Source organism: Periplaneta americana, chromosome 1 (assembly GCF_040183065.1).
Source record: "Periplaneta americana isolate PAMFEO1 chromosome 1, P.americana_PAMFEO1_priV1, whole genome shotgun sequence".
Taxonomy (NCBI): domain Eukaryota; kingdom Metazoa; phylum Arthropoda; class Insecta; order Blattodea; family Blattidae; genus Periplaneta; species Periplaneta americana.
Genome location: NC_091117.1, coordinates 138,358,464 through 138,383,640, shown reverse-complemented (window position 1 = coordinate 138,383,640; position 25,177 = coordinate 138,358,464). Strand labels below are relative to the sequence as shown.

The 25,177-nt window shown below is 35.3% G+C and overlaps 1 protein-coding gene across 1 annotated transcript in view; it reads right to left on the bottom strand.

The window, feature by feature from the left end:
- Positions 1 to 24,578, bottom strand: part of LOC138715103 (hatching enzyme 1.2-like) — a 57,007-nt gene extending 32,429 nt beyond the window's left edge. Inside the window, exons 1-3 of the mRNA XM_069848052.1 lie at positions 24,417 to 24,578; positions 23,928 to 24,079; positions 1,331 to 1,498 (exon numbers count right to left, since the gene is read on the bottom strand). Coding sequence (XP_069704153.1) covers positions 1,331 to 1,498; positions 23,928 to 24,078 — 319 coding nt within the window. The 5' untranslated portion in view covers position 24,079; positions 24,417 to 24,578. The remainder of the gene's footprint in view (positions 1 to 1,330; positions 1,499 to 23,927; positions 24,080 to 24,416) is intronic.
- Positions 24,579 to 25,177: the final 599 nt, after the last annotated feature.

The following is a 25,177-nucleotide window of genomic DNA, read 5'->3' as shown; positions in this document are numbered from 1 at the left end:
GCAAGCAGGAAAGCAGTAGAATGCGATCAACTGGTGCAGTGCTGCGGGCTTGGGCTTGGAAGCCCAGATCAATGGGAAGCGGCCGCATCAAGCAGTGTTGGTCTTGGGTGGGGTGGGCGCTGATGCATTAGGACTCGCGGTGCTGAGCTGTGGGCCAGCCTGCACGACTCTGCCTTGAACATCATCAACACAATCTTGACTCATTGCTGGTCTGTGTTTTCCACTCTCGCTGAGGAGCGAGCCAGTTGTCTTCAGCTTTCTTACCATCAATAAAATTGTTGTCCTGGTTGGAATATTGCGCACACCGAATTCTCTTCGAAATGTACGTTGTATTTTAATCAAGGAATTTGTTTTCCAATATGTTTTCACAATAAAAACACGCTGCCGAATTGAGAACTACATGTTCGTGTTATGACTCTAAAACTAGAGACTGCGAACTAATTACTAATAGTCAACAATAGTCGTAATAGTCAACAATGGATGGTAGGTTTACCAATATAGATTCTTCCAGGGCCACTGAAATCATTAAACTCAATTTAAAGTTTATAGGCTACTAGCTTCCTAGAGAGAAAGCATAACCCCTGGTCACATTATATAACAGATTGGCCATCCCCATGTTAAAATCGGTAACATGTGGAAGAGCACAACCACCAGGATCGCTACAGTCGATTAGGAACGACCGCTAGATGGAAGTACAGTTGCTCCATGCAATTCAAATGAGAGTTATAACGTGACTTCTTATGCAGTAACTAGATGGCAGCATATGAAACTGATGAAAGTTGTTGACGTCAAAGCCTATAATGCTGAGCAATCTGTGATATATGTGATGTAGAGTATAATTAATTATTGCAAAGATCTGTGGATTGCTCTGTAGATGGCTTGTGTTTACGTAACTGATTTTATATTTTGATTACGATAATGTATATGATATTGGTGACTCAGTCGGTGATGAATCATGCTCCAATCTGGCATTCGCCTTTGTGTCTGAGGGAAATTATGAAAAATCTCAGTCAGATTAGCCGGCCACGGGGTTTGAACCCGGGACCTTCTGAATGCGAGTCTCAAATTTTACCGTTTGAGCTAAGTCGCTCGGTTCACAAACATTTTGTTTCCATAAAAAATATTATTTTCTAAATACACGGCTTGACGTGTCTTTTTGTCCAAAATCCCGTCTTCAATTTCAATTGCAATTGTGCGTTACTTTTGGAAACCGCTGTATATGAATATATTATACATTATATATTATTAATATTATACATTTTATATGATTGTGGTAACAGTTGTTTAGATATAATTATTGAACTGTTGCTGTTGATCTATAATTACTTACTGAAACTATTTTTTATATAGTACGGAATAATACCATGTGGCCATTTTTCACTTTCATTTATCACTCCATTTCTTGCAAAATTGGGTACAATTATGTCACCCTCATAATGACCGCTCAGTTCCCATACATTGCTTCTGTTCTGTGGTGACCATGCCGCAATTCTTCGTGCTATAAACAAATTTTATTAACATTAATTTCAAATTTGGTGTACCTGCTTTTTGTGCTACAAATACGGTATTTAAGATTTGAGTTTTGCACAGAAATTAAGTTGTGCTGCAGATAAAAATTTTTAACAATTAGCTCAGGAGGAAGTAATATCGGTATCTATAAATTTTACATTCAATATTACTGGGCACATACCCAAATTTATATTTCGCTGATATAAATAGGCTTAATGAACAGGACCAGGTATGGCGTTCAACAGCAACAGAAAAAATTAACGATATGTCATAATTCGTATTATTTACATTTGAACTGTACACGACAGAAAGGATGAACAGAGTTGCCGGAACATTCAGAGTCATATGCCATTGTTGTATGAAGCTTAGAAGACAGACCGGACCTAGCCGTAAACACAGAAACAAAGCAAATACAGTGTCATTCTGCGAGTATACGAGTGTGTAGTATACGTTCCCATATACGAAGAAAATACACAATGTTATCAGAGAGTTGACTTTCATAAACTTTGAGATCAGCCTGAAACTTGTCACATGTAGGAGTATTGCAAAAGTCACGGCGTGGATATCCAAATTATATGTTAAATCTGGTGCTGGGACTCTTTCTTTAGTATTTATAAGACACATTTTCATACAATTTTTTTAAATGTTGAGATTGTTCGGAAGATATATTCGATCACTTTTTGACTGACCACAATGCCTTTTCCTTCCCTTGAATGATTTAATGTGGTTGAGCACACTTTCCAAGACATCATCAGGTTTTTTGTTGTGATGATTATGATCTTTGACTCGTTAATCTTTAGGTGGCATACCTGTAGACTTGAGAGAGTTCTGTAGTACCTGAACAAGCTTATAAGAGATCCCATGCAAGGAAATGAATGCTTTGAAACACACTGGTATTTCTTCCATGTCGTCAGATTTTAACACCCTTACCACATAAGAATACTTTCTATAATGTAATTTAGCTGCTGCAAAGGAATATTTCAGAAGTGTCCCTCGTAAGAGGAAGTAAGCCTATAATTTCAACAGCCAATGAACTTTTGTTTTTATATGTGAATTTATTTTTTATGACTGTACCTAGTGCCTCTTTATTACATTATGCATTAATTGTATCAAGCACCTAGAGCATATTAATATTTTTGCCTTAAGAATTTATGCTCATTAAAGGTTTGATTTAAATAGCTATTAGGCTATATTATAACCAGAAGTTTAGGCATTATGAATCATTAAAATAGGCAGGCAAAAGACATCATAAATAGTTAAAATAGGCAGGCAAAAAGGCATTATAAATATCTAAAATACCAATAAAAGGCAATTACAAAAATCTTGCACTAGACCCACAACCTTACACTTTCCACAAAGGGATTTCGGCAGCAAGAAAGGTTTACATAAGTCGAATGCAAATTGAGATTTTCTACTCGATGTAGCAATTACTGTTGGAAGCAAAGAAATCTTCTTCCCAGTGTGCATTTTTGTGTTTGGTTGTACTGATTTATTGCGATATGAAATATTTAGCTAGCTACAACAACGTCGCAATGAAAACTGAAAGAAAAATAACGTTAGACCCGCACTCATTGTTGCCTTGTCAAATAAACACAAGCGATAATTATAGTCGCGACGCTGTTATTCCCGGCGTGACTCCTCCTCTTTGCTTACGTCTTAGGAAGTGAAGGCTCTATAAAGTCTAGGTATGTAGTATCGTTCGTTATTTTTATTCTTTCGTTGCCGAGCTATCATACGAGGAATCTATTTGCCACACCGTTAAACATTATCATGTCGTAGCTCCTATAATAAATAAAACGCACTTTAATTCAGCAAATAATTGAGTGGCAAATAAAGTCTTCGTGTGCTTTCTGCGAACGCCAATGAAAGAGCCAAAATGGCGGGCGATTATATTAAGTATTTATCGAGCCTTAAGAAATGAATAACGTCTTCACAAGCGAATCACAAGAAGCACAAGTTCAAATGTAGCCGACCTGCAACGCGATTGGCTGCCGGAAATTAGAGCGACGGGACTATAAAACGCTTACTATTATACATTTTTGCACGGCAGCACTCATTGTTGCAAAGAGAAAGGCTGAAAGACAATAATATACATTCGGTGAAGTCACTTTCATTGTAGCGGTTATAGAAATAAATTAAAATATACCAGTAGGAAATTTTTAATAATAAATTAATAAATATAATAGATAAATAAGTCCACACCTGTGGAGTAACGGTCAGGGCGTCTGGCCACGAAACCAGGTGGCCCGGGTTCGAATCCCGGTCGGGGTAAGTTACCTCAACCCAATACGAGCAAATGCTGGGTAACTTTCGGTGCTGGACCCCGGACTCATTTCACAGGCATTATCACCTTCATATCATTCAGACGCTAAATAACCTAGATGTTGATATAGCGTCGTAAAATAACCCAATAAAATAAAATAAAATAGATAAATAATCAAATAAAAGCAAAAAAAAAAAAAAAGCATTTATTTTGTAAATTAGGCATTTATATTAAAAAAGGCAGAAAGGGGCAACATAAAACTGTGACGTTTCAATCACAAAGGTACAATTCATACAGATTTACTTTCAAAATAAAGATAGATTTAACACATTTAAAAAGGCATTCTGCCAAAGTTCCGGTTTCTGATTACAACAATTCATTTGGTTTTCTTCTTTAACCCGATCATTCATTCTCTTCTCTTATATACTGTATTACTGTAATAGTTATTATCAGGGAAAGGATTTATATGTAAATACATATTTACTTATAAAGCTAATATAATTTATATTTTGCATTATCTTTATGTTTCACAATGTGTAGGGTTGAAAAATCCTACTTTTATTTTCCATATTTTTCCATATTTTAGAGTTTAGTACATATTTTCGTTAATTTCCATATATTTTCCATATTTCATATAAAACAGTCCATATTATATTAGGTTTAACAATAAAACAAAACAAAATTCCATTAACTTTTAAAAATACATTTCAACAATAGAGATTTAAACACATGTTCAGTAATCCCTTTAACATCAGAGTTATTTGAAAATTAGCAGTCCTATCAACAATGGGAAAGTAAGTTACAAAACTGTATTAATTTAATTTAAAATTTTTAACAGACTTCAGTTGTGCAGCTCAACAGTTAAATGCCAGTCAGAGTACACATAGGTTCAGTTTTGTAAATCATACTATAAAGACGGTAAATATGCCAAAAGTACGTCATTCAGTCAATTTAAAATCAAAACTAACAAGTTACGTTTCAGAATTTAAAGAAGATGGTTTATCAACTGACAATAAAATATTATTTTGTAATTTGTGTCAGTGTGCAGTATCATCTACACAAAAGTTCCTGGTGCAACAACACATTACAACTAGTAAACATCAGGCCAACAAACAACTAAATTCCAAGCAGAGACAATTGTTTTTAACACAACCAACAACATAGAATGTAAGATCTGAGTTTAACATCGACCTGTGCCGTTCTCTCATCTCTGCTGATATTCCTCTCTACAAACTAAAGAATAAGGTCTTCAGGGAATTCCTTGAAAAATATACTCAACATACAATCCCGGATGAGTCAACACTTAGAAAGACGTATGCTCCATCCATCTACGATGAGACAATACAGAAGATAAGAGATGAAATTAAAGATAGTTCAATTTGGGTTTCCATTGATGAGACTCCCGACAAAGAAGGTAGACTTGTTGGTAATGTAGTTATCGGTTTGTTAAGTGAACAATATTCTGAACGAATTCTTTTACATTGTGATGTTCTAGAAAAGTGCAATAACAAAACTATAGTTAAACTGTTCAACGAAGCTATGGGTATCCTGTGGCCAAAGGGTATTATGTACGATAATGTGTTATTCTTTATTAGCGATGCTGCCCCTTATATGGTCAAAGCTGGACAAGCATTATCTGTTGTATATCCTAAATTGACTCATTTTACTTGTGTGGCGCATGCATTTCATCGTGTGGCAGAAGTGGTCAGAGACAATTTCCCTAAAGTAGATTTGTTGATTTCATCAGTGAAAAAAGTATTTCTCAAAGCTCCCAGTAGAGTTAACGTGTTGAAAGAAATGTACCCTGAAATTCCATTGCCACCAAAGCCAATTTTAACTAGATGGGGTACATGGCTAGAAGCAGTTGAATATTATGCCGAACATATAGACTCTATTAACAATGTTCTCCTTGCATTGGACTCTGAAGATGCAGTCTCAATTGATACTGCGAAAACAGTTACCTGTGACATAAGTGTGAAGAATGACTTAGCTCACATTCAGCATACATTTTCATGCATCATAAAAACGCTCAAAAGTCTCCAAAATAGGCACCTTTCACTATCTGAAAGTTTTGAAATTATAAATAGTACTGTGGAACAACTGAATCGTGGTAGAGGTAAAGTTGCAGATGCAGTAAGAGCTAAGGTGGACACTGTACTTTCAAAAAACCCTGGATATGAAGAACTACAAAAGGTTGTTGCTGTGATGAGTGGTGAATCAACAGTGAAGATTAACTTGGACTTATCCCCAGCAGACATTGTGAAATTGAATTATGTACCAGTTACTTCTTGTGACGTCGAACGCTCTTTTAGTCAGTATAAATCTATCCTCAGAGACAATAGAAGAAGATTCACTTTTCAGCACTTGAAAGAAATGTTTGTAACCTATTGTTATGGTAACAGACAATAAAAATTGTGTTTTGTTGAAACTACATTGGAAGATAAGGTACGTCCATTATATTTTTTGTTTAGTTTGATTAAAATGTACCAATATTTAACGTACATAGTCATTTTTTTATAATTTTAAGTCCATATTTAATTCCATATTTTGGTAAAAATCCATATTTAATTCCATATTTTGGTAAAAATAACTACATATATATTTACATATTTCATATATTTTTAGTCCATATAAATCCGTTCCCTGTATTAAGTTCATTAATATCGTAAATTGTATGCATTAAATACCATAGACCCTATGACTACATCATAACAAAGTAGTAATGCATTGCGAACTCTTTGCTGCGGGTTACTAGTAGAGTAGGAGGGGACAACTCCTTGGTTGCCGCTCCTTCCTCCACGCAAGAAAAGCACAAGGAACATCATGCGCTCAAATGCTTATTCATCCTTCTTGCCGTTTAGTCCTCATTTACATGCACTTACTGCTAATATGACGTACGTGCGAACAAATGAATATGCAGGTTTGATAAAGAAATTTTAATTTCAATTAACATACAAATTGGAGCAATAGGTCATAGGATTGTTACCATACACCAACATTGCTAATGCCAGCACGTTCTTATGAAAAGGGCGTGGGTTGTTAATAACATTTAATACTGTCTCTGATTAAAATACATGTGAGTAGTGCTGTAAACTGAAGTAACAAACTAAAATCTTTCCGAGTCTGTAGTTATTCAGATTCCCCGAAGACCAAGAGAGGTCATAAAGTCATAACTCATAATCATAACAAACACAATAGTATTATGGTCTATAAAACACTTATTGGTTATCAGTAGGCCTGTGACATTGGAGCATGTTTACAGTGAAAGGAAGCCAATTCACAACAGGATATACACAGAGTACGCAAGGGTATGTGTGTAATGAGACGACACAACAGCCGCGGTACAGTTCATTCAAGTATAATAGAAACTGTTGTGAAGTGTAGTGAGCTCCGCAGTATGGCTCAGAAGGAAAGAAACACTTCTTGGAAACTGGAATATTTAGTTTCACAGTATGGTGCAGATTTATTTTGCATTCTAAATGACAATCTGTATTGTAAACTTTGCAATGTCAACATTACGTCTGCTAAAAACAAGGAATATAACGTTCAAAGGCACGTAAGTACAATGAAGCATAAACGGCTGGAACAAGGAAATGTGTAGAAGGACCCTATTTCAAATTCAACATTTTATGAAGACATGTGTAAGGCATTTATATCTGTCGACATACCATTTAACAAACTCGCAAATACGGCGTTCCGCGAGGTTTTACAGAAATACACTAGAAGAGAAATTACACATCAGACTACGTTACGGAAGTACTATATCGAGAATATTTACAACCCATGCATTACTGAGATCAGAGGTAAACTGACAAACCAACACATCTGATGTCAACTGATGAGACGATGGATGCTGTTAGACGGCATGTATTTAATGTGATTGTTGGGGCTCTGGATCCGGAAGGCCCTGCTGGATTATACAGGGACATCATTTTATTTTTACTTCAATTTTTATTGTACCTGAGTCTTTGAATGTTCTTCACTCCCACCCCTTCTACTAATGAAGTTCCAACTGTCCTCCACACAGAACCAAGTCCGCATATAGTAAACAGCACTGAGTTAGTGAGTATAGTACGTTCCAGAAATATGTTCACGTTTTCCAGTGACGAAAGAGCTTTCAATATTGAATCATATTTTCGCACAGGTACTGTCCGTTTGCCTATGTCGCATCCCGATTTCCCCCACCAGCTTCTGTTCGCCCCTCTGTAAAAGCTGGGCTGTCTTAGCTCTTTTCTGAAAACATTAATTTCTGTTAGGAATTGGACGTTTACGTAATATACAACTGTTTAAAATAACTTAAATAAAAGGGCTTCGTTAAGTAATTAACTGTCATGTGATTTCCCCCCTTTCTGCGATCCTGCTGCATAACCACTTGGACCGACAGTAGACAGTATGTCTGAGTAATTTTATCTGTGCGGGTCGGGCAGAAGTGAAGATTGAATTTACAGTACGTAAAGTACTCTTTTATAGAGTAGGTACAGAATTATTTCAACATGAGTTACTAGTACGAAGGACGAAACTGGCAATTGGAATTAGATGCAATAGTCTATAGTGCGATAATATGCACAAAAGAACTGAAGCCTGTATCGAAATGAACGGCCACCATTTTCAAAAATGTGTTTAAATATCCATATTATGATTATTTTTCAATTTAACTTCTTTCTCTATATTGTACGCTATAATGTGCTGTAGACAGTAAAATATACACTGCATAATGAATACGTTCGCATGGATAACTCAGTTCGTGAGTAAAAACACTTATTCTTAATACGGTACTGTATTTTGATTAAACAAAAACCTAATGAAAATTATCGAACTCAAAATCGCGATATTTCCTAGTTTACGTAAATGGACGAACTACTTTTCTTCCCTCCTATACCTAGCAGAGTGATTTGTTTGTGTTTTATGCCAGTATCATCGAACTACAGTCGTGGAAGGGGGTATCAAACTGTGTTTCCGGTTCTCTAAAGGTATAGCGAGGTTAATATTAAAAATGTTAGTAGAAATAAAATGCTGTCCCTTTACTTACTGTTGTGTGATGTGATAAATGCTGTGAACAATTCTACAATATGTGACATTTTTCAACATGCAATGCAATTATTATGGTCATCAGGTATAGAGTATGACAAAGTACTTCTAATTGTTACCGATGCAGCTTCCTATATGAGCCGTTCAGAGGACAAGTGGTGTAAGTCAAAATTGGGCAATGAGGTTTAAAGTAAAAATTCTGTAAAATACAGCGCAGAGTAGCAATTAATATGTCCCTCGTGCTATCCACTGACCATTAATAGTTTAAATAAATTGAATATTAATTACTACTTTGCTCTGTATTTTACAGAATGTTTACTTCAACCCTCATTTTTTGACTTACACCACTTTTGCTCTGAACGGCTCATATGTTAAAGGCAGTAACTACTCGTACGTTGAAAACAACATACAGAAAATGGTACACATCACAGTTCACTTGTCAGGTAGCTAATATTCTGTCGGGTGACAAATACACTGTAGATGTCGAATTGAATGATGTCAAATATTTCACATAATATGCACCTGTCGTTTCGCAGCTTTTCTGTGTTCAAATCCATACTAGACAGTAGTAGACACGCATTCGCTTTCGAAACTTTGAGAATCCATCTTGTTGTTCACTGTAATTACAAACTGAACACGCAATAGACAATACATCTAAGCCCACATGTGTTGAATGGAATTTTCCAATAGTTGAAATGAAGTTAAATAAAGATAGACAGTAATTCAGAGGGATGTGTATATTATTCTCTTCTGCAGACTGTATTGTACAAGATGGAGCGGTACTGCATACTCTGTGTATATCCTGGAGTGAGTTGGCTTTCTTTCACTGTACACATGCTCCAATGCCACAGGCCTAGTTATCAGTTACCTATTCGTATGTCAGAAAGAATAGTTTAAATACATGTGGAAAAAGATGTACAATCGGTGTAATATTGAATAATTTCGAGGGAAAAATTGTTCCGGAGCCGGGTATCGAACCCGGGACCTTTGGTTTAACGTACCAACGCTCTACCACAGCTACCCGGGAACTCTAACCGACACCGATCCAATTCTTCCCTCTATATCCACAGACCTCAAAGTGGGCTGACAACCGTCAAGCAACCAACTTCGAGTGCACACCAACGAGTTAGATACTATAGAGAGGCTAAAGACCTCTGATCAGCGCTCCCTGCGGAGGCCAACAGTACTATGGATCGTTCCCTAAAAAAACATGGCGTCTTTAGTACCACCAGCCTCCGCAAGGAGTGCTTATCAAAGGTACACTGTAACGAGTTGGTACATGTATTATATTTTTCAGATACATCAATATTTAATTTAAACATTTCGCTATAGGTTTTGTAAAAAGCTGATTTATAAATGAAAAAGTAATAATTAAGACTTTAAAATTTCCAAAAATGTCTCATTCCCTCGGATTTAAATGAAATGTACCGTAAATCATAATATTCGTTGCTCGATAATTAAACCCTCTCAATACAGGTACCATTGCCGCAGAGAATTATAAGATAAGACGGACTGAGCATAAGCGAAATATCTGTATTAATAAGTTTGTACCATCGAGGGTTTAGTATTTATTGTGTTTATAGGGCCTACTCCAATTTTCTTTTTATTAATGCGTTAGGGCTCTTTTTGTTACCAAAGAGGAAAGTTAGCACTTGCATCACACACAATTTGTCATTATTGTTCAAAATAATGTAAGAACAGTTTCATTCTGCAAAAGCCTCTGCTTAGTTGCGAGACACGTGTGAGATCAATGCTTGTTTCAAATTATATTAGATTACACGATGTCTCCATCACGCGAAAAGAAGTGTACCTAGCTGTGGCTCCTGTTGTTTCTGATAACAATGTTAATCGTAAATATCTTATCGTTTCAATAAATGTGGTGAGTTATGATTATGAGTAACTTTCTATTAGTGTCATTCTTTAATTATTATGTTGCATGCTAAGAGATTATTTGTAGTTTTAATAATTTCAGTTTTCAAAAGTTCGCTGTGTTAATTCCAATTTCAAATGAATTTTTCTTAATAACTTAATTACTGGATATTTTTTTTAATTTTCGCCACTACCTTTCCTATATTTTACTCCTATTAGTTACATACGTCGTCTCTCTTGAAATCACCTGGTGAGCACTGAATTACATGATTTCATATTAGGTTAGATTAGCTGTAAGGTAATTAAATTTGTGACGGTCAAAAAATTATTTATTTTTCTTCTGCCGATTAAATTCATCCGTCTTTAGGTGCTTTGCTTTGGTTGCATCGAGTATAGCTTGTCATTTAATATCTGGGCTATATTTAGTGAAACTAATAAAACATAGGCCTACAGCTGTTATAAAACGTAAAGTTTTGTGTGTATTTTACTTTTTACTTATTAACATAGTCTTAATATGTAACTCAATTCACAATAATACTAACTTCATCACAGTCATTTCCTACAACATCCGAGCCACGCCCCTTTGTTTTGACTAACCGAAACATGGCGGACCAATGTTCAATTGTCTTCAACTTTCTGAGATCTTTGTCCTCTCTATAGTATCTAACTCGTTGGTGCACACAAACTCCGTGTGACTTAAATTGTGGTCAGCCCACTTTGAGGTCTGTGGATATAGAGGGAAGAATTGGATCGGTGTCGGTTAGAGTTCCCGGGTAGCTCAGTGGTAGAGCGTTGGTACGTTAAACCAAAGGTCCCGGGTTCGATACCCGGCTCCGGAACAATTTTTCCCTCGAAATTATTCAAATCAACTTTACCTGGAATCTTGATTTGCGGTGTAATATTATTTTTAAAGTAATACACATGCGTTCGGCGACTGATCGTGGAGGGGTGGTGAACCCCATGAAGAACCTATTTCATGCGCTATCGAAGAGAGTAGGGTAACCCGTTTTGCTTCCGCTTGTTTCGTTGCATCAGTGGCGGACGTCTTTAAACATAATATTGAGTTTAACATATTGCTACGTAACTAATTATCTGTTTCTACTGTTAGTAAGAAACATTGTACAAACATGTGTAATCGTCCCAAACATCACTTTAACATGAGTCACTCATCATTTGTAATGTCAGTACAGTATATCAGTTTACAAAATATAATATTGAATCATTGTCCCATAGATTAATTTGAAAGTTTAATATTAATCTTCACAGCAAACCCGAAATAATGACGTATAAATAAACATTTTACGAACCTATAGTTTTAACCACTTTGCAACAGTTTTGAAACACAATTAATTTACACTTTTACAATGTGTACCCGTACATGGGGAAGATTTCTGATACCTCTTCCTCTGAACTAGTGTATTAATATCTGTTTTTAAACCCGATGAACACAATCGAAAAACTGAAACTAGCTCGAACTGCACACTGTACCTTTTGCTGAACGGAAACTTCAGTTTCAGGTTTATTTGTATCTTTTAGTTCTGTTAGGCGTTGGAGACGTGCAGTTTCTATTTAAATAAAGAATGAAATGAGGTCACAAATAATAGCTAAATGTGAACATCAATAAGACAATAACGTAAAATAAAATTAAACGATAATTTCCTGAAATGGCATGTGTACCATACTTTTCTGCTTGACGAGAAGTAAAATGCCTCTTTACATTTGAAATGAGAAATATAATTACTACTTTTCCACAAATTAAACAAATAGTCTTTCCCTCATGACAGTGATGTCAAAGCAAGCGCATTTTTCTGACTTTGACGTCGTGCGCGGGCATTAAGCATATGCTAGGAGGAATAAGCAGCCTGTTGGATTAAGAAAACAGTGGTGCACAAACTTCAAACGGAACGTGAAATTTTATGTCGTTATTTTGATATGGCTTCTTTCTGTTTGTTATTTTCTATATTGTCTGTAAAACAAAAGTACTAACACATATTTCTTAGCCTAATATTGCAGTTGTGTTTTAAACGTTAATAACATAATAAAGAGTAAAGAAGGAATATTCACACAAATTCCATAATAACTACAACTATACTGTACTAAGTGAATTAAACACATAAAGAAAGTGTTATCCCAAAGAAAGACACTGAATATGACATGATAAGTTGAAATTGATATTCATGGTATCTTTAGCCTTATAAAAGTAATCGAAACAATATTATAATATAAAGCAAAGTTGTCTAGGTATATGTTTTAACTGTAACTAATATTACATAATAAAACTCTTATCGCATTATGCTTTTAGGTGATATTGGTGCGCAACTTTCTGTTATCAGAATATTAAATTATCTCGAAATCTGCTGAAGCTATAGAGCTGACGTTTTACCAACACATAGGCACATATCTTTTGTTTGTGATGTAACAATATTTGCTTTGTTAATTCATTTCCTTACAAACATTTTTCATGCGAATATTTTCAAACATTTTAATACACTATCTTCAGTAATACGTATTCACGATATATTAGATTTACGAAAACATTGCTTTAGTACTAAACAAACATATCTGAAAATTCACTTTTTTGTAAAAAAAGTTGAGAAAATATTCCTTTTGAATACAAAAAACAAGCTCGTGAAAAATGAACATTAAAATTAAAACTTACGTTCTTATAATACACTTATACTTCTCAGACAAATCTAAAAATGAACATGGCTACAGTTTTAATAAGTTCTCTTCCCTTTATCCATTGAATCAGTGCTGGCCATCCCTGTATATAGCTCGACCAAGCGGCATATAATACCTGTTTCGTCTGTCTCTTTCCTTTCCGTTGTAAAGCGCTCAGGCTCTCCTGGGCTCTAAAGCGCGCGCTTGCTCCTATGGGCATCAGTTGACATCACTGCCTCATGAAGTGCACAAAAGTATTCGTCTTCCCATTCCAGATTGTAGTAATTTCCAGACGAAGAAGCCATTTTTACGGCGAAGATTACAAAGGTATTATTTGAAGTTATTTCCGCGAACACCACAGACGTGTCACAAGCAGTGTTTACGTTTCAATCCTACTTTCCCCTACCGAGCGGACTGGTGTGGGGTGAATGAAAGTAGTGACGCCATCTCTCATAGAAAGACATTCGCCCACCCATGGTAATACAGGTTATTTGCCTTTAGGCCTACTTGTCCACCTTACGTCTTGTATTTTTTTTCTTTCAGGAGTAGAAAATACTGATAAGTTTTAGAAGATTAGATTTAATGAACAAAAGTTTCGATTATTTTTATTTGCAGGCCTACAATAATATCACGTTGTGTTCACATCATTTTGAAGAGTTAAGCCTATGTTAATGGATGCTGAAAGCAATAAACTAATGTGGAATGTTACACCTACGTTACTTGGCATCCCCATTAGTGGGTGTAAAAGTCTTCTAAAGTAAAATTAATAAGAACCATATAGGCCTACAGTTACTATATGGCATAAAATATCAAATAAACTACACAATATCAGGTCTCAGCTGTGTTACCATGTACTCTACACACATGCAACTTGCCTGCCGCTGGAACGCTACTGTCGCACCAGTTGTCAAATGGCATATTTTATAGGTAAGAGTTGCGCGTCTGTATTAGACTTTAACCCTAGGTCATATATGTAACAGATTATCGCTATGTTAAAATCGGCAGCACTTTGAAGAGAACAACCGCCAGGATCGCCATCCGTCCGCCGTAAACGGACACGAGATGGCAGTACAGTCGCTAATGCAATTCAAATGGGAATTATGACGTGACTCCTTATGTAACAACTAGATGGCAGTATAGTAAATCTGACAAAAGTTGTTAACGTCAAAGCCTATAAGGCCGACCTATCTGGGGTAAATATGATCTAGGCTGTAACATAATCTTGTCAAGATTAACCATCTGCAGTTTCATTCGCTCTATAGCAGTAAAAGATCAACTTTATTTACTTGAGCGAAACCTGATTATTGGCAAACGCTCTGTACAACTCTACACTTAATAAAGTTGACGTTTTTAATCATGAAAAGCCATATCGTGAGGGCTAAGTGGAGGGGGTAGAAAAGGCGACGCAATGTTTAAGCAGCGGGAGGTGGATGCCACAATCAAAGAGAACTCTATCGTGTTTCTCGGGAACAGTGAATTGCCACAAAATTGCGGTTGGGTCAGTATGTGTATTGCCACAAAGGGATATATGAATTGCCACAAAGCCATATGTGAACTATCACAAAGGCATATAACTTTCCGGTACATTTTCCCTCTCACTTTGTACAGACTTGGAACTGGGCAACCAGTATGGTTGGTGTGATTAAAAATGTTGTTCTCTTTGTCAAAAGTTAAAAAAAAAAAGAGATATCATGGAAAAAACTTAAACTAAGTCTTTCTGTCACGAATTAATGTTAAAAGTTCAAACAGTTAGAAAGCCTTACTATCACTGTCTGCTTTAATGCCTTGTTCCTATATAAAACTTTCTTTATAAATTCAAATCGCGCGATTTGTCCACAGGAATATTCTTGCATGACCTTATCTAAGAAAACTTGTTTTTTCAACAAGTGAATTTTTTTCCTGGATGTAATAATTTGTTGTGTAGTACTTCTAATTTTTACGTAAGTGTTGGTCTGCAATATCTTTAGGACTTCTATAAATTTAAATATACGGGGGTAATGATGGTAAAAGTTAGAGTTCAAATCCGAATGGAAAGATTCGCAGACATTAGTAGTGTGCAGTGAATGTGACCAGAAACTTGACCACGTTTCCGGCGGGAAGGTGCTATCTTCACGAATGGCGTGTGGTGGTATTTTATACAGATTAAGCAACGAGAAATTAAAGCATTACAAATAAGGGTACAGTAATAAATGCAATTTCTTTGTAGCACAAAATCGAATGTACCTAATCCTTAATGAATAATAATAATAATAATAATAATAATAATAATAATAATAATAATAATAATAATAACAACAACAGTGAAACTTCTCTCTTAGGGTACGTACACGTTGGAGCAACGATAAACGATAAGAGAAATGATCTAGCGACGCTTTGGTATTATCAAAGAATCAAGTGTTCATATCGGAGCAACGAGGGAAGCGAACATTTTGTTTTATCAGTAGAAGATATTCTATGCATCCACTTAATGAAAGAAGATATATAGGAAATATCAGCTGCTAAGTTCAAGGTTAATGTAACTTAAATACGTACAAAATTCAACCAGTTTCTCATCCCGAAGATAGTATAAATTCGTTGTGTTGTGATTGGTTCTTGTGATCACATAACATATGACGAATAAATACACAACTGATCAATTTGTCAATATCTACAATAATTAATTTAATAAGCCGAAATAATATATCGATTAATATTCGCATATATTGATAACCACCGGTATTTATACAGGTTAATATTATCTTAATCAGAGATCATATGAACGACAAGAGCGAAGAAAATGGAACTTTGGTTTTTCGTCGCTTTTATCGTGCATCTTCCCTTTTATCGTTACTCCAATATGCGCACCTCAATGACAATGCAAGCTTCAATTCTCTCTGATATAGCATCGCTGCTTCTTTTATCGTTTATCGTCGCTCCAATGTGTACGTACCCTAAGGAAGAACTTGTAGCAGGAAGTAATAGAATAAGTTCATAGAGTTTCACTACGTCGCCTAAAGCTGCATTCAGATGCTTTGATTTGATGAAAACTAATAATTCATTAACATTTTTCTTTCACGCAGGTTTCGGAAATATATGGAACAGTTAATTTGGAGAGAAAGAAATCATACAAACATGCGTCCTATGCTCAATATTTTCTAGCCCCTAATTTTCGATTAATACACACACCTAAATTGGGCTCTAACCTTAGAGGAAATGCCACTATCCCTGTACGGAAGCGCGCCCCTCACTTTCCACGTCGTTTTCAAGAATAAAATCTTCGCCTTTACTTGTCTTTATGGTCATTGATTCCAGCACTTCTTGGACCTCTCGTCTTGTTTTTGGCAACGCGGGATGTGCAGCTGATCTAGCAAAATGTATATTTCGCTTAATAAATTCAAGATCGGCTGTTGTCAACTCATGTTCATTGTCATGATTTGTCAATTCAACACGAATGATTAAGATAATTTGTCTATTGCTTTGTTTTGCAAGTATTGGTTATTTCTTTTCGATTTAATTCTACCTCGGCTGTGCTCGTATGATTATGACTAAAGCTAGGATTTATATGTAGTATAAGCACAGTCTAGTATATACAGTCGCGAAGCTCAATACGTAGTAAATATGCAAACATTAGATAGGTGCTCACCACTAGGATCGCTAATATCGCCTCATTACAGGCAATGCAAAATAGTACCGTCACAGAGTATTGTTTCTAGCACCCTCAAAACTCAAGCTTCGTGACTGTAGTATAAGTTAAGAATGACGCCGTGTAGTTTGAGTCGATGTGATGCCGATTAAGAAGGTTTTAAGCCTGGTTGAAAGATTCGAAATGCAAGAAAAGTCACAAGGACTAGAAAATGCAGCATTTAAACCTCTGCTGTGGTGGTTATTAGGATTAAAGACCCTTAGAACTAACTGATGGAAGTACTAAATGACAAGAATGGCAAGTATAAGGAGTAGCTTGCATGTTTATAAACTATACCGACTAAAATATTAGCTATTACTACATACGAATCCTAGCTCTAATTATGAGTACAGTCACACTTACCCAAGTCACATATTTCTTCAATTAACCCTGTCGTGTAAACCTTCGCTCTGCAGCTTATTTGGAACACCGCCATGTAAGTTTGTTACTTTTAGATATATAATAAACATAAAATTTAAATTTGTTGATCACTAAAAGTTGTTTACTTTTTTCACTGTAAGTCAAATGCACTGCCATAACTAAGCAGAGTAGAACAGATACTGATACGAAACATAAGCAACTTGATCGACACAGGTACCAACCAGAAAATTTACCGCAGGTAGTTTTGTGGCAATGAACATATCTCGCAGATACCAACTCTATAATTTACCGCAGGTAGTTTCGTGGCAATTAACTTATCTCGCAGATACCAACTCTAAAATTGACCGCAGATAATTTTGTGGCAATTAACATATTTCGATCTTATAATTATCTTTACCTGTTCGGGTTTTATGGCAATTCACCTGGATCCGTGTTTCTCACTTAGTTTCAGAGAATTTGGTTTCGTGTTGCATTATTTAACGTATACTCAGCAGTATCTTGGATAGGGTGGCCAGATTTTCTCATTAGGAATCCAGGACAGGTGATGATACTGCGTACATTAATGTGACTACACATTTGAATTAATTCAATTTGTAACATAACTGATTTTATTTGTTCCATGTGTTTAAAATAGCCCCTGCCTTAACTTTCAATTTTCTTATATTTTTGCTAGATTATGAAATTTCCTTTTAATTATGGATAAAGTCTAGAAAAATAATGTCACATTACAGTCTGACCTATAGAGAAAAGAAGCGCAATACGGTGTTTAAATCCTATGAATAATAAATCGTCCACCGCTATGGAGTAACGGTTAGCATGCCTGACCTTGAAACGAGCGGGCCCGAATTCATATCCTGGTTGAGACAAGTTACCTGGTTGAGGTTTTTTCCGGGGCTTTCCCTCAACTTATTAAGGGCAAATGCTAAGTAACTTTCGGCGCTGGACCCTGGATTCATTTCGCTGGCATTATAGTCCCCATTTCATTCAGATGCTAGATAACCTTAGCAGTTGATAAAGCGTCGTAAATAACTAATTACAAAATAAATATACCAACTTCTAAACAGAATAAAGAATAAAGATACTGTATAATACCTAAATACATATGATATTATTATCATTTTTATTTCAATATAACCCAATAGGAGACGCCAGGATATGTTAGCGACGACATTGAACATAAGTTGGATAGGATTTTACAAAAATAATAAGGTATTTTAAAAATAACTTTACAAAAACGAGCAAAAATGGTATTTTTGTAACTCTTTTGATATTCAAGGACAAATATAATTCTATCCAGAACATAGGACACACCATTAAAATCCAGAACAATCCTGGGAAAACCAGAACGTCTGGCAACCCTGATCTTGGATATACTGAGTACACATACTGTAATTATGCTTACACACCTTGTCTAATTCACAAGCGTTGCCTTTTTCATGACAAAAATACTGTTCGTATCAGCATAATCAACACGAGGAACTCTACTGGTCTGGTAAAGTCATACGCTCAAATTTGTTATAACATCGCTTCGCAGTCCTTTCTTAATTGTCTAGAACAGGCCTGCAAAAGGTTTCCGCTTTCCGAGCCGGCTCACAGCTCATGAGCGGAATGCAGATATTAGCTGCGCTCAGTATAGGATGGACTGGAAGAAGGAGCGATCTCGTACAAAATGTACACAAAAGGGAAGTACTAGTACGAGTGTTTATGAAATGAATTCCCGTTCAGTGTTTGGTGTTTGCAAAACTTTCTTGGACTTATTAATTAATAAAGAAATATTTATTTTACAGAAATAATAGAAATTTTATACCTACTTAAATGTACAATTCATTTTGTTATATTTTTATTTATCAGTACATGAAAACGAGGTTTTATGCTGTTGGCAGCTGAAAGGACTAGTAGCCTACTGATCGTAATGATCGTTACAGATGTTCGATGCCTGCCTTTATTAAAGTTGATTATAGAAAACAGTTGCTCACAAATATAAATGTTGAGCCAAACATAGCAATCATTTTCACAGCCAGCCTGTGTAGTCGTGGATAGTATTGCTAATGTTTAGTCTTAAAAACTCAACCAGGCTAGTAGTATTATTCAAACGATCTTTAGCCCTTAGGCCACATTGAAAATCAATAAGTCCGAGCAGTAAATCGTTAAATGTTATGTTTTATTTAACGACGCTCGCAACTGCCGAGGTTATATGAGCACACTTAAATGCAATCGACCTGGCCCGGAATCGAACCCGCAACCTAGGGCATAGAAGGCCAGCGCTATACCAACTGCGCCAATCAGACCCACCTGTAACTTATATGGCATTGTTTCAACTGGTACTGAAGAATTTCTTATGATAACTTTAAACTTCTTTCCAATTAAGACAAGATTTTTAGTAGGTTATTTGACGACGCTTTATCAACAGCTTATGTTATTTAGCGTCTGAATGAGAAGAAGGTGATAATGCCGGTGAAATGAGTCCGGGGTCCAACACCGAAAGTTACTCAGCGTTTGCTCATACTGAATTGAGGGAAAACCCCGGAAAAACTTCAACCAGGTAACTTGACCCGGGAATCGAACCCGGGCCACCGGGTTTCGCGGCTAGACGCGCTAACCGTTACTCCACAGGTGTGGACCTTAAGACAAGGTCTTGGAACCTAGAATTAAATTCATTTTGAATTTCAATTAATATTTGCACATAATCGTTTAACATAGCTTCATCACGAGCAATTTCTATCGTTCGAAAGTAAGCCATAGCCTATTACCTTCCCGAAACTGACTTACGAAAAGTGTAATTTACGACTGAAATCCCGTAATTTATTCAACATATCAACACTGAGCTGGCCTTTCCCCTGAAGAGAGATATTAAAATTGTTGAAGATTAATATCTTTAGTATCTTTATGTCTGGACTCGTAATGACACATTATGTCATGTTTCTTTCTACCTTTAAAAATGTTGTGGCAGATAAGGCACTGAGTATTTACTCCAGCAGCTATGAAAAAATAAGCATTTTCCTATGCAACATTGAAAGAATTTGCCTGATCACTACTTTTCCGTCTTTTAGATTCCTCCATACAGTACTGTAGCAGTAGGTAAGGAACTTGAAACAGTTACTGAGAATACACACTGCACTCCACTAGATAGCTGAGTGGTCGTTTCCCTCTCCTCTATCTATAGCAGATCTATGTCATTCTGACGTATCTTCCTCTCCGATTCGGCAAGCGGTAAACACAGCTCTCCCGCTCGGAAGGAGCGCGCGCGCTCGTTGAGCGCTGTTCGTGCAGGTATGGTCTAGAAGAATAATAAGCAGTTGTCCAAGTTCCTCAATTTTCTCGGACTTCTTTAAGCGTTGCTCTATTGACTTCTGCTTTTTTTCTCCTTAACTGAGATTACTTAGCTTTTTCGGGCTTCACTCATTGTAGCAATATGAGTCATTCCACATCAATTCGGACATTTTAAAGAGAAGAATGACCTTCATGTCACTAATTTTTATTAAACTTATTTTAGGCCTTCTATGAGTAAAAATACACACACAGTTGTTTTTATTGTCTCCAAACTCTTTTATTTTAATAGTTACAAAATAAATAAATTTCCATAAAAGTCTGCACATTGTTTCATATTAACTTCAATATCTCACATTTTAATTTCCGTAGGAGCACCCTTCTAGGCTGGTCTTAAACATAATTAAACACGTTTTGGACACATATGACGTTGGAATAGATAAAATGTAGCTGTTTGTTGATATGCAGTGTCTTTATGTTTATATGGAGTGAGAATTAGTGTAGCCTAATTTTCCGCAAGAAAGTGTTAACTCAGCAGCATTGATGAATTCTTTATGACGGTCAAAATATATCTCCCATCAGTCATCTCTGCATCCTACGAGTACAGACAGCGCACGCACTTTCTAAAATATTTCTTTACAATTCAGTTTTCGCAGTTCCACGTTGAAATTACACACACAAATGAGAAAATTAAGCGGGAATAAGTTGATTATTTATTCATATTTTTTAATTATCGCGGACATGTTGAAAATTTTAGTTTGAAAATGTATTAGTGTTGTATTTACAATAAATTATATAAAAACAATATTAGTGATGTGAAATAAAACCTCAATTATTAAACTTTTAATTGAGCCTAAGATGAGTTCTGTGCGATACATAGAACCAAAGTTATAAGCGTTTATGTCTATAAATGCGGCCTATTTTCAATTTTGATTTGTATTCCAAAAATTTTTTTTTGGCTGAAATAAAAATATACGGGATTTCTTTTTTAAACTCCTAAACACACAACAATTTTGGAACAGTTTCGAAACATCAGTCACAAGCATGTTCGATTTGATGTGGAATACCTCATATACAGTATGATCATAAAAAACGAACGTGAAGACAAAGTCAAGTTAAGATTTTGAGGTATAAAAGACTCGTAACTAAGTAGTAGGGGATACTGTTGTATATTTTTTAGTTGGTTATTTAACGACGCTGTATCAACTACGAGGTTATTTAGCGTCGATGAGACTGGTGATAGCGAGATGGTATTTGGTGAGGTGAGACCGAATATTCGCCATAGATTACCTGGCATTCACCTTATGGTTGGGGAAAACCTCTGAAAAAACCCAACCAGGTAATCAGCCCAAGCGGGGATCGAACCCGCGCCCGAGCGCAACTTCAGACCGGCAGACAAGCGTCTTAACCGACTGAGTCACGCCGGTGGCTCGATACTGTTGTATCTTGAGCATAATTTACCTTGACTATATATATATATATATATATATATATATATTTTTCCTGATTTTTGCTGCTACCTAGCCGACTCAAACTGAAGTAGATTGCGGAGAAAGCCGCTAGGTAGTCATAGTTCCTGTTTGATTTATTACAAAGCACAGATCACACACAGTGTGAGTTCTGTGAACGAAACAATTTCTTTGGTACCGAAAGTAAGTATTTCGTTCATTCTTATATGTTTTCTAGCACGAAATTGTATTTGTAACTATCAATCAAGTACGGTGTGTTTCCTATCATCTGGTGAGTAAATACAAATGTTAATTTCCATGATTTAGTCTCATCTCTAGTTTAGACATATTTGTTTACACGTGCACCCTCTTGTACCTTGGAACACAAAACTTCCTGTACCGAGGAACATGTTCCAAGTTACATGACGCTATCGGTTTTTTTGTTTTATTTTAAGATCATGCCACGAAATAAGTCTGGAGTTAAGAAGACCCAATTGAAACGGATGCCTTGAAGAAATCTGTTGGATCTGTTTTGGCTACTTCAGAAAATAAAATTTCAATCATAAAAGCCTGCAAATGATGGCAAATACATTTTTTAAATGATTGTGAGTTTTTACAGCTATATTTACACATATATATTCCCTGTGTTCCAATGTTCCTAGGTACAAGAGGGTATGACCCAAGGTTCATGAACCTGTTGTACCATGGAACACTTTACACATCCCTTCATTTTATTTTTTTTTCATCCTTAAGAGGACTGGATAGTGATGTCTGTGCGATTAAAGAATTTCAGTACAAAAGTTTAGTTCACTATTTCTAGGCTTTTAGTTTTCAGAGTGAAATAAAAATTTCCATGGTAATACAATCAATTATTCTGAATTCAGTAGTATAAAAGACAACTAATTAGTTTTGTATCCAAGTGCAAAATAAAGACCCTAACCCTGAAAACCTCTTTTCCAGCGTTGCTAAATGTACCTTATTCTTCAGGTGGACTAACTTGGAACAATCTTCACTCATATATCTTCTATTTTATTAAGTTATCAAGTAATATATTTAGTAAATTCTAAAGCAAAATTTAGTTAAATATTTCACCCTTAGTGAAACAGGAAAAAAAAAAAAAAAAAAAAATTAAACTTCGATTAACAATTTTTGCAATTTTTTTTCTATGCATATATATTTTTTCCTCATGTTATGTGTATGATATTCATAAACCCGTAGGTCTACTTTGTAGAACACAAGCTGCAGAAAACGTTGTAAAAATGTCATGCAAATTGATTCAATAGATCCAGAGAAAAATGCACTTAAGTTTGAAAAATATCTACTTAAGGAAAACTGCATTTAAAAAAATAGAATGTATGAAATACATGAACTGCCAAATTCAAAGAGGCCATTTAAAGGACTTATCTGCAGAGATCTTCCCAAAATCTGTAGTTTTAAAGAGCAAGTTTTGTACTTTTTTTTAAAATAAAAAACAAAAATTCGAATTTTTTACCCCAACTCACTACCTGGTTCCCTTAATAGATCTATAAAATAGGAAAATACCTATAGGAAGTTGTAAAGAAATCCTCAATAATTATTTCAAGCATATTTTAATTAAAAATTTATTTCTCAAAATTAAAAAAAAAAAAAAACATTAAATGTGTAAAGTGATTCAAGGTACAACAGTCTCCCCTATTCCAGAAATTATTACATTCGCAATAGTATAGATTTACTGTCTACTGGCAAATTGTAACTTGAAATTGAAATAATTTCTCAGAAAGTTCCTAGTCTTTTTTCTACCTTACAATTATTCCTTCCTCTTTTTATAATTTCATGACGTTCTTTGCTTTATAGAACTTACCAATTTTTTTCTTGTAACGTAATGAATGACCTCTGTAGGAAAGTCGATGCTTCGGTCTGGGAGGTTCTTCTTCTACTAGATATTGTCGAATAACATGCTGCTCAACTTCAGCAAATATAATGCAGACCATTGTAATGGCAAGAGCTTTCATACTGGGACAATAAAAAAGAAGACAGAAATTAAATTAATGTCTGTTTTGAAAGAGCTAAATTTGCCACGCTGAAATGTTCGCAATAATTATCATATTACGGCTTTTATTATTTTATATTACAAAAAACTTGATGGATGTACTGTATAACTCAGACATAAAACATTAGCCTACATATATCCAAAAGTAGAATACATAAAAACACTTAGAAAATATAAAGAGGAAGATAGTGAGAAAGACAACAGAAAGAGGAAAAGAGATACAGAAATCTAAATATTTAAGCAATAGTATGGCTTTTGGATTTTGTTTCCTAACTTCGAGGAATAAAACGAGCACTCTACCTTAAACTGTTAAGAATCTTGTCAAATCCTCAAGCATTCTTATGGCAGTGTACACTCATATTGAAGTTAAATTGACTTTCTTGAATCAATACATCAGAAAAAGACGAACCACTTTGAAACAAAAATATAACTATACTGTGTACCCATATAAGAAATACTGGAAACTTGTTACAGTTTTGTTGTCTTGCTCTACACGCTTGCTTTTGCTATAATTATGAAGTTCCTGTATATGATTTTGTAATAAAAGTTATTAATGTAACCTATTATTTCTTTGAATTGAAAATAAAATTTTTATTACCATTGTTTCCTGCAAGAAGCAGAAATTTTATATGGCCTGTATTAGTTAAACAGAGAAATGAATAACTCCTTAAAATTATACCTTCCTCAATAATAAGCAAGAAAGTTTCTAGTCGAATTCCGTTCCTGGATCCGTGGTGAAACAAAAATGACAGAAATTCAAATGCTTTCTGTAACAACATCATGAGCTACAGTCGAATGATAATGTTATTAGTAGTTAGACTTATTTAAGTACATAACATAAGTCAATTTTAAATCAAAGATTTTTTTGTCAGCTCAAAACAAAACAATGATTAATTGTGCATGGACTAATTCTCAGAATATTTTCATGCTTTGTGGCTAACGTATTAGCATATGGAGCGTTCAGAGCACAAGGAAATCAGTCCATTTTTGGTAAATTGGGAGATATTTCGTCTGTACATATAGCTCTCGCAAGCATGGATTAGCGACGACAGGAATGCGAA